We start from the raw sequence: 11750 nt of genomic DNA on the forward strand, positions 1-11750 counted from the left end.
TGAGTACTCATGATGAACTTTGAAAATTATAAGTCTAGATTTATCTTGGAGGATAAATGACTTAATAGAAATGAAGAGATTTCTATTTTAAAGTGATATTTTATTATCACTATGTGAGAAATGTGGGGATGATGCTCCAAAGTTAATCAATATATTTTGTTGATAATAATTGATTAATTTGGTCATCCTATCAAATAGGTGATTTGAAATTCACATTCTAAATCACTTTGGCTATATGTGTATAGAATTGATAAATCTAGACATGCTTGATGTCTACAGTTATTGTTTGTAATATTTTGATTCAAGAAGGAGTCAATTTAAAACATAAAGGAAAATTTTAGAAGCAAAGAGATTTCTAGAATTAATATTTAAGAAAAAAGTTTATCTTGGATATTGAAGTAAAAAATAGTTGGGGGCGTTGACTATGGTCAAGGTCACTATTTTAAAGGGGTAACTACTTTAATCAAATTATAACTAGCAACAAAGTTTAAATAAAATAATGAGAGTGTTTAAGTATGCATACACTAGAAAGGAAACTACTTAAATGGAATCATTTCTACATCTCAAGGGGTAGGACTTAGACTCCCTAAAGAGATTCACAATTGATGGTAACCTATCTTAATACTAGTAACCAAATTAGTATTAGGTTCAATATGTAATAACAAGTCAATCGAGTGAATAGTAGTAGTACTCAAATTTTGTCCCATATGAGATATGAGTACGACTGTGTTACCAAAATGAGGGTTAAAAACCAAATTTTTTTTAATAGAATTCAGTCTTGTGAAGATTAAACAATATAATGTTAGATTAAATAATGTGACAAAATGTGATTTGTCACACAAGTGTGATTTGTCACACCTTGTAACATATTTTTTAGAGTCACAAAATTGGACACATGTGTGTGCCCAAATGTGACATATTTTGGAGTTACAAAAATAGTACAAATTTGTAACTCTCAAATATTACCCAATAATGTGTAGATTGTGTATTACACATTTTAGTTTGGAATTCACAAAGACATTATGAAATATGGCTATTGGAGACATGTTTTTAACTCCCATTAGGTGTATGGAGGTTACAAAATCATGTGGGAAAAAGTTTGGGACGTTTTGGAAAAACTAAAATTTTTTTATGCTGAAAAATGGGTTGTGGTCGCGGCCACTGATATTCCTTGGGCGCGGACCGGGGGACAGAGTGTAACACCCTACGTCACTATGGTTGCTTCCTGGAATAACGACTGGCTTTGCAAACCAACACGAGTCTTTCCAGCGTGCTTTGTCCTCACTCGCACGCTTCTTGGGAAAACTTCCTAGGAGGTCACTCATCATGAGACTACTTCAGGTCAAGCACGCTTAACTTTGGAGTTCTCAAGTGATGGGCTACCGAAAAAAAGATGCATCTTGTTGGCATAGGCAGTACCCATCAATCCATTTAAGCCATCTTCAACTGTGTAGTCCCATACCTACACAGTCTTAGAATCATCATACTTGACCTTCCCCAAGCAATGTGGGATTGCACAACTTTACCCAGTCTTTTCCCCTACGGATCACGGGATATTGACTATCACAATCACCCACCCTTAGGGGTCTGACGTCCCCGTCAGCCACACTTCCGGCTGGGTTAAGGTTCTGATACATTTTGTAACGCTCCACGTCACTATGGTTGCTTTCTGGAATGACAACTGGCCTTACAAACCAACACGAGTCTTTCTAGCGTGCTTTGTCCTCACTTGCACGCTTCCTGGGAAAACTTCCTAGAAGGTCATCATGAGACTACTCCAGGTCAAGCACGCTTAACTTTGGAGTTCTCAAGTGATGGGCTACCGAAAAGAAGATGCATCTTGTTGGCATAGGTAGTACCCATCAATCCATTTAACCATTTTCAACTGTGTAGTCCCATACCTACACAGTCTTAGAATCATCATACTTGACCTTCCCCAGACGATGTGGGATTGCACAGCTTTACCCAGTCTTTCCCCCTACGGATCACAAGATACTGATTGTCACATAGAGGCCACTGGTCGCGGCCAGTGAGGCTGACATCCAATACCACTTTTCAGTTTTTTCCAATTTGAACGGTTCTAACACCCAAAGTAACTCCCAAATCTCAATTTTAATTCCATAAACATCCAATTAAACATTGGTAAAAGCCATGGGGGTTGGTGGAATTTGAAATTCAAAGGGTATCTCAAACTCTATAAATAGGAGCCTAATGCTCACTTGTAAGAAACACAATTTTCTTTCTACAAAGCACTTGGCTGGAAAATACACCATAGAGGTTTGATAATTCCAGAGAGTTATTTCCTTGAAAGATCCCTTATTGCTTAGAGAATAAGGGAAATAAGCTTTTGGATGAAAGTTTTGAACAATGTTCAAGTTGGTAATCCTCACTACTCTACACTTTGGCTGTGTGAGAATTTGTATTCTTATTATTATTCTTTTCATTCTTTTGATATTCTTGTTCTTATTTACTTGTATTTTTATTGTTTTGAGTTTGTGATCTTCTTCTTTTACATATTTCTATTTACTTGTATTTTGTGCAATTGAGTTGTAACATTTCTTTAATCAATATTACCTTGTCTATTGTATTTTTTTGCATAGAGTTGTATTTTGGTTTCTCTATTCCCATTGAAAATAATATATTCTCTGACAATACCTAGTTACTTTTTTAAATTTACTCCAACCATGCTCTATATTATGCTAAAGTTGATTATTTTAATAAATTTTACAAATTTAATTTCTAAAATATATTAATTTAAAAAGTTAATTAGTTTGTCTTTATATCCCAACATTACTTTCTTTATTATTTTAATAATATACTATTAATTTGGCTAACCATTTTCCACTAGCAATATTTGGCTAGCAGTATAGCAAATTGTTATTATAGCTAGTCTAATGGGATTGTGGTTGGAGTATGAAAAAGTTCAAAAAAATCAGCTATTTTTATCACATAACTAGTGTGGTTAGAAATGCTTTTAAATGATCAGATTTTTAGATATTTATACAGTTTTTAAAGGTAATTATATGAACTTTTAATACCTTAATTCTAATTTACATTAATTTATATATATTATAACATTTTTTTGAAATTATATGTAGCAGTTACTTTTTTTAGTTTTTTCAAAATTAATTTTAATATTTTCAATAAAAAATCATGATTACACTTGTTAATGGAAGTTGATTCTCATAACTTCCTTATCTACTACTCTTTTGATTTCAAAATTCTTCTTCTAATTTTAGGCCGCGTTTGGTAAAGTAGAAGCATGAGATAAATAGAAGCTTTGGCTTTTTTTTCTTTTATGTTTAGGTAACTATTATAGAAAAATATTTTTTAATAAAAAGTTTTTTTTAAGTGTGTGGAAATTAATTAAAAAAGATCTCTTATGGGTAAATAAGGAATAATAAAATTTTTCTAATTTAAAAAATAACTTCTCAATAAGGACTTTTGAAAAAAAACTAGGAATTCAAAATTCTAAGTTATGCAAAAAGATCTTAAATTAAAAAAGAAAATAGTTTTTTTTACCCAAACACTCTTAAAAGTACTTTTTTAATCCTAGAAGCTAAAATATGCTTAAAATAAGCTTAGCTGAACGAGATCCTCCCTCGTTTGGCTTAACTTATTTTAAGCTATCAAAAAACACAAACAATACAATTATAAAAATAAAAAATAAAAAAACAGATCCAATAGCTCAACACTATGAGAACATCAGATAAACTCTATAACCACCATCTAGGTCTCCCACCAATCAACTAAAAGACCCCAAGAACTTCGATGAGGAGATGACGACAAACACCAATGGAGCACCATGGAAGCTGAGCTCCAAGTCACAAGACGAAGGGAAAATTCGTGTGTATCGGGGAACCAACTAAAGACCATTAAATGAAGCATGAAAATTGGCATAGTCCACATAAGCATGACTCTAAATCCACCGGTCAAAAGGCATGGGAGTCCACACACCAACCTGGAGCAAACATCGCAGTCGGAGCAAGAGGGCTAGCACCACCGAAATCTCAATAAACTAAGTCACCTAGCAACTCATAACAATTGGCATCTGTGAAGATTATAAATATACACTTAAGCAACACACATAAACATTAGTATTCAACATAATATCCAAGATCTTAATCATGTTACTAAAAGTGCATAAATGATAAACCCTAAAACATGTTTCTATAAAACCTTCGCTAAATCAAAGAAGAAGATGAACATGAGAGCGGAAGTACTAACCTAAAGCCATTGATAGAGATTGCACAAAAGATTATTGATCTTCCAAGAATACATTTTTCTTGTATGTATTTCTCTGTGATAGGGAAAGAGAGAATACGAATGATCGTGTTTCTTGGGGATCACTACCTATTTTTTTAAAAACTGATTATTAAATCAATTTTGGATATTTATAATTTGGCCCCTCATTAAATTATAAATATAACTTATAGTATCTACACATTATTTTCATGACATTTTAATACCTTATGATACTTATAACATAATTGATCACTTTATTTTGTATAAAATTTTATAATAGCATCATTCATTAATACATATGTGTCCATAGTATGATTTTAATCCAACAGCCTCTTGGCTAAAACTCTATCGACATACAGTCATGTACTTGCAATGCTCTGCCGGAGAGGAAGAAATTTCATAATTTTAAGTTTTTTGTGAGAGAGATCGAGAGGTGGCCCTGCATGGCTATGATTATGATATTTGCTTAAAAGTTAAAGCATAAGATAAATAAAAATAGTTATTTTTTGTAATTAAAAATTATTTTCAAAGTGTTTTGATATCAATTAGAAAAAAGATCTTTTATGAGTTATGAAAATTATTTCAATTTAGAAAATAGTTTATTTCAAAAGGATTTTTGAATTAAAAAAAGATTTTTTTTTTTATCTAAACATCCCAAAAATATATATTCTAAGTCTAGAAGCTAAAAAAAGCTTAAAAATCTACTATGATATATTGTCATATAAAATTGTAATTTTTTTTTATAAATATTTTATTTAATGACTCATTATTGCAAGTCATATTTGTAATAAATTATTTTTAAAAAATACATGCAGCAAAAGTGGATCAAACCTATTAACGTGTGGGATCTTTGTGACCATTATTTGGGGGTGCCATTATTCAGATGGAACGACTATATATAAGCAAAATTTTGTGTGTATTGGTTTTTATATTTGTTATAAATACGCTAACATTCGTGGTAGGAACAAAGTGAGAACTTTTAATTTTTCCCAACTATCACTTTGAACAGGAACATACTTGTCAATATGTATTTCCAACCTGCTAACTTAGGTAATTCTTTTTCAATTTCAAAATTGCATAGAAAATTATGATGACATTCTGGTTTTATTTTATCATACGGACAAATTTATTTATAAGTTTAGATTAACTCCATTCCATTCAAACCAAGCAACCCCTGTACAACAGTAAAATAAATTACAAGCCAAATTGCCTCTGAAAATGAAAAGGAGACCAAATCCTCTACAGTAGTTTTTTTGACATTGGCTACAAATAGAAATAAAAGAATTCAAGGAGAAATAAAAAGTAATTACATTCACAATGCAGTTTCATCTTCAAGAATGCTAAGGATTATGGATTCAGTCCAAGCTGTTTCCTTGTCTTTCCCACAAACAGGTCTCCAGACTTGATCTTTCCAGGAATGCATCCACTGATAGTAACAAATGGTAATTCAGCCACACCTTCTTTCCTCCCAAGTGAAACAAGTGCAGCTTGGAATGAGCCCTTGTATTTTACCATCTTGCTCTCATTTCCTCCATTTAACAACACCTTCAAATTCTTGGCAGTCACCTCTGCGTGTTTCTCTGCTATATAACCTTGTTTCATCTCCTGATGAAGAGATATTAATTTGTTAGAGAATAACTAGACCTTCGTCAAAAAGATGGGATTATAATTTATAACTTCTGGCAAGGTAAATAATTGAAATAAAAATGAACTTGAGTGGAATTTAGTCTTTTAGGCCAATTTTACATGGCGTGGGAAAGCAACGGGAGATTGAGCATTAACATGTCAAAGTTCAGTTGAATCATCGACACATGATATGCTAGAAGATTACTCAAGCGATGAAACATTTCTCATCGGACACAACTCCTCTCAATGATGCAGACCTTTACCAATGTCACTGGCGTTTTAGATCAATGCTTTTCGGGAAAAAGGATAGGACACATGATTGTTTATGTAACCAACATATGACTCGAGGTACATGCTCCCCAAAGCACACTCAGTTCATTGAAATAGAGAAAAACAAAAACCAAGGAGAAAGATGATTGTTCAAGGCAAGTTCAATAGGAAGAGTAGTAGATATATTTGTCATATTGAATAAACGATATGCTGTAGTAAATTCCAATCTTTGCCAGATAACATTCAAGAGTTTGATTTAAAAATTATATAATATATCATTGCAAATTGTAATCTTAAAAAATGAGAGTATAAGGAGTTTGAATGAAATTACCTTGATATCTGTGATGTCTCCAATACCGAAGACATTTTTATGACCCTTGACCCTCAGGTTCTCATCAACCATCAATCTTCCATGTGTATCCAAACTATCTTTCAGAACAGTCTCAGTAAGCCAAGATGACCCCACTGGTTTACCCGTACACAAGAAATGGCAATCCGCTTTTATAGTTTCTCCCTTGGACGTTTGGTAAACACCATCAGTTATACCATCCAGATTAACTGATTGTTCTAAAAGCACTTCAACTCTTTTTGATATCAACCAATCAAATGCCTTCTTGGAAGCCTTAGAACTAACAAATTCTAGCAATCTTGACCCACGGTGCACCAGTGTCACCTTCTTTTCTGGAAAATCAGAAGCAATTTCACCAGCAAGCTCCACACCAGTGGGACCTCCACCCACAATCAAAATCGAACTGGCGGACTTGATCTTTTCAAATTCTGTAATAGAAAGAATAAAGTTTAGCATCTCCAAATAGGAAACAAAACATCAATTTTTGACAATGCACATTCATTATCAAGTGTTAAGGCTATCAAATTTATTTATAGGTAATCAACTTAGAGTTTCACTTCAATGCAACAACTGAATGCCTATAAAGAAAATCTGAAACACTGTTACTCCCATCAAATGCATATTTTTTTTGTTCCCAATTACCTGCTTCAAAATGATTAAGCCTCTCAGCTCTAGTCTCAGGAAAAGAATCCTTGTGACCGGTGGCAATAACAAGATAATCGTATGCAAATGATCTTCCATCTGCAGTGAAAACTTTCCTATCTGTGACATTAGCTGCAGCAGATGCAACAATGTCCACATTGCTAAGATAATCAGAGTGATTAATCACTATTCTTTCAGCAAATGGTGGCTCCACCATTGCCCTCAACATCCCCCATGTAATCTCGAAATACTCCTTCCTGATTCGTTTGTTCATTTGTTAGAAAATGTTTATATGAAAATTAACATACAAGGAAAACATAAAACTATTGAAAGTTTTCCCAGCCCTTTCAACCTCAGTCAAGTACATATACACACAATGCAATTTACACAGCTTCAACAAAAAGATTACTTTGTGTCTTTAAGAAAGAATATTCTATCTTCTACCTATTGTCTCTATAACATTCATGTAAGAGTACTTTACTCACTATGCCCCAATCAATCTGAAATCTCAATACTTGGGATATATATATACACTCTCTGTAACAATGAAATCTCAAAATTCCACATCAAAGTTCACCATATTCATTCAACCCAACAAAAATTAAAACAAATTTCTTCACGAAAACGAAAACTTACTGATCGATGAGGACAACATGGGCAAAAAACTGAATAGAGTGAGCTAGAAAAGAACCAGCCACACCGCCTCCTACGATTACCACCCTCTTCTTCTCTGCACCAGAACTTTCCATTGAAGCCTCTGTGTTCCAAAATCGATCCCAAAAAAGATATGGTGAAGCTGTACGAATCGTATTCTCTAAATTGTGGGGTTTTTCCTCTATAAATGCATTTTTGGATTATTTATACAAAATCTTGACAAGATCATTGCTTAGGCAGAAAGTAATTTACAATATTAAAATAAGGAAATACATTATTTGGTTTTGAAATCATGGTTTCCGCCAGCTTTCAACTTTGGGTCAAATTTTGATTCCTGCGTCTCGAATATGGGTTTCAGACTACAATACATAAGGACCAAACTGATGAAAATTACTAAATTAGAACAAAAAAACAAAAACAAAATTAGAGGAGAAGGAAAAACCGATATTTTTAAAAAAAAAAAAAGACCAATATTATTATTGTACGGACTCAAATCCTCGGTCACTTTCCCGTGTCCCTTCCGTGTCCCTCTTCTTGTCCCACTCATTAAATTGTGCCACCCAATTAAAATTACAGCTCATACACGATGCAGCCATACTAGGTTTTCACAATTCACATTTTTGTTTTGGTTTTTATATATTATTTTAATTTTCCTAAAAATATATATTTAATAGAATAAAGAGAGGATTTTCAAAATATTGTATTTTTATATCTATTTTTTTTCGGTAAATGTACTTAATGTTTTCAAAATGTTACATTTTTATACTAAATTTTTTTTTAGCAATAAATATACATAATATTTTTAAATTATTGCACTTTTATACTTATTTTTTATAATTATTATTTTGAGAAATAGTAAGAAAGTGAATGAAATTATAAGACTTTAGTTATTTTTAAAATTTTAAATTATTTTCACTTTTAAAATAAATAAAAATTAGTAAAATTAATCAAAATAATTCAAACTTATATTTTTCCTTTATTTTTTTAAAAAAAATTATATTTTAAATTGATGAAAATATATAAGTTTTTAATTATTTTAAATCATTTTTATTAATTTTAATAAAAGATTTATTTTGAGAAAGAATAAGAAAGAAAAAATAATTAAAATGCTATATTTTTCCTTCACTTTCTTATTATTTATCAAAATGATAAAAAATAGGTATAAAAGTACAATATTTTAAAAAACATTGAGTATATTTACCGCAAAAAAAAAATTTGAGTATAAAAGTGCAATATTTTGAAGACATTAAGTATATTCACCGTAAAAAAAATTGCTTATAAAAGTGCAACATTTTAAAAATATTAAGTATTTTAGTCGCTATTTACTCTATTTAATACTTTCTAAGTTTTGTTAAATTCTTTACTTTAGAACAAGACATCATTTCTCTCTGCCAATTACTATTTTAGACTTCTTATTTTTACCAAATACTTATTTAGGCATTTTATTTTGAAAAATATTTTTTAGACCATGTTATTTATAAATTAGTTCAAAATAATCCTATGAATTTGAATTTGGTCCCCAAAAATAAATAAATTAATACAACTCCATATATATCCACTTTCAAATTCAAAAGTTTAAAAGAAATTAGTGGTGTCTATATAAATACCAGACTCAACCATAAATCATTGTAAGGGAGTGTTTGGTATGTGGGTTTGGGTTAGTGAGAATGAGAATATCAAATTATCTCATATTTGTTAAATTTATTTTTGATGGCTTAGGAGTTTGTGTTTCCAAGTGAGTTCCATTTTTTAGCTTGATTTAAGGGTATTTTTAATCCAGTTGAACACTTGAGTATCACATTCACTTAATCTAAATCTTCTCTAACTCTACTCTTACAAACTCAATCCTCGTACCAAACACACCCTCAATGAATTGTGTAAAATATAAAAAAGTAAACTTAAAATGTTATTCTAATGGATTAACTAAAATACATATTTTGTTTACATAATGCTACATTAAATTCTCCACGTATAATTGAAAAATTTACAGTGAAAGTCAATAGGTATTGTAAAAGGTTGTACTTAAGTTATAAAATATATTTTTTTGCGACAAAAGTCACTCGTGACCATTTTGATTGGTCGTTAATCATTCTCCGTATGCTAGTTCAAAAAATAAAAGCTTGCGAAAAAAGACAATTCGTGGTTAAATTATTAAGTAATTTTTTTTACTCATTTAATTAAATTAAATAACATTGTAAAATAAAACTAATTAAATGATATAGTGATAATAGATTAAAGACATTGGGTTTTGATGCCCTAATCCTAAATTATGGAAGAGGAAATAAAATTAGACATTTTCTAAAATATTTTGGATTTTATTTTAATTAAATTTGTTTGATTTTTCTACTTTAAATTTGACATTTTTTTAAGAGTTAATGATTTTTGGGAAAATACCATTTTGGCCCTCGTGTTTTGCCTAAATACTCGATTGACCCTTATATTTTGTTAAATGACAAAACAAACCATCTGTTTTGTAAAATGGAGCAATATGTATCCTGAGCCCAGTTTTGGTCAAACAATTTTTTAATATGACTCAAATGCCCTCGTTTTTATTATTTGTTTGCTTTTTTAATTCCTTTAATGGGTTTTCTTTTTTCTAATATATAAAAACAATTTATAAAACATTATAAAAATGAATTTTCTTTTATAATCAGATTTAAAAAAAAAAAAAAAAAAAAACCTGGAACTCCTTTCTCTTTCCCCACCCGACTCTTTCTTTCTCTTTCTCTCTCTTCTCGCATGCCTCTGCCCAGCCCCGATTGAGGCACCTCCGGCCTTTGTTTGATCACACGCATGCCACCATGAGAAGCGTCGACCCTTGAAACCCCTACCCTCGTGATTCAGCCACCTGAAGAGCCGCCCTCCGCCTCAACGGACTTGCTGAAGCCATCCGCTGCCAAGCCACTTTCCGATGATCTCTGGTAGCATATCAGATATTTGCCTCTCTCTCTCTCTCTCTCTCTCTCTCTCTCTCTCTCTCCATTGTTCTTTCTCTTCTCTGTCTATGTGTGCAGGGATGGGGACGAGAGGTCTGGCAGGGGAAATGGGACCCAGGTCTAGGTTGGGATCGGCAGTCAGGCAAGGATCGGGTTTGCGGATGAGCTTGTGGCGGTGACACGAGGTTTGGCAGGGGAAACGAGACCCAGATCTGGGTTGGGATCGACAAAGTTAAGCAAGGATCTGGCGGGAAGAAGAAGAACTGAAGAAGAAGAATGGGAGGGAGAAATGGTTTAATTTTAGGGTTTTTGTTTGTTTTTAAATTTATTTAGTTTTAGTTTTAATTAAGTTTGTTTCAAATTTTTAGTTAATTTAATTAAGTTTATAGAGATTAACATTGTTGACCCTGATTTTGGTCAACTGACACGGAATAAAAAATGCTTGATGTAGACAGATATGTTGAAATGAGAATAATGACAAAAACAGTAAAGCACATAAGAATTTATAGTGGTTCGGCCCCAGAATCTGGTAATAACCTACGTCCACTTGAGCTATTATTGATATAATATTTCAAAGGAGTGATCAAAGAACTAGGGTTCAATGAGTTTCACCAAACTCTGAAGTACAAAACAATATATCGAATGTGATAGCTCTAGCTCACTTGTAAATCTCTAATCTCCAGTAATTAGAAAGCCAAAAGTCCATTCCTTGAGCCATTTTTTTATATTTATAGACTCAAGGAAGATTACATTAATTTGTTACAGATATTCTTTCTTAAATAATCGGATACTCAGGAAATCATGGGAGATAATTTCAGATATGATCATAACTGCATAAGATTTTCTCCAAATATAACGAGCATACGACCAAGTTGGTCGTATACTACGATTGAGCGTTGCGCCACGGAAATCTTTCTGGTCGATGGTTGAACAAGACTTTCGCCAGGTGTTAGCCACGTGTACCAAACATCTGCCATGTCATCCATGCTTGTTTTTTGGACAACATTTGCCCCCCAAGTTTGTTTAAT

The 11750-nt window shown here is 32.0% G+C and overlaps 1 protein-coding gene and 1 long non-coding RNA gene across 2 annotated transcripts; one reads left to right on the forward strand and one right to left on the reverse strand.

Moving 5' to 3' along the window:
* Window positions 1–5370: 5370 nt before the first annotated feature.
* On the reverse strand, window positions 5371–8185 carry LOC133797724 (uncharacterized). Its single transcript, XM_062235741.1, has 4 exons — window positions 7769–8185; window positions 7133–7389; window positions 6473–6918; window positions 5371–5850 (listed from the first exon to the last, which is right to left on the reverse strand). Exons 1-4 carry the CDS (start codon window positions 7879–7881, stop codon window positions 5593–5595), a joined length of 1074 nt encoding a protein of 357 aa, XP_062091725.1. The 5' UTR covers window positions 7882–8185; the 3' UTR covers window positions 5371–5592.
* A 2028-nt stretch (window positions 8186–10213) lies between these two features.
* On the forward strand, window positions 10214–11176 carry LOC133793866 (uncharacterized). Its single transcript, XR_009874998.1, has 2 exons — window positions 10214–10707; window positions 10801–11176. It is a non-coding gene; the product is annotated as an uncharacterized LOC133793866 (long non-coding RNA).
* Window positions 11177–11750: the final 574 nt, after the last annotated feature.

Source organism: Humulus lupulus, chromosome 8, assembly GCF_963169125.1.
Source record: "Humulus lupulus chromosome 8, drHumLupu1.1, whole genome shotgun sequence".
Lineage (NCBI taxonomy): Eukaryota > Viridiplantae > Streptophyta > Magnoliopsida > Rosales > Cannabaceae > Humulus > Humulus lupulus.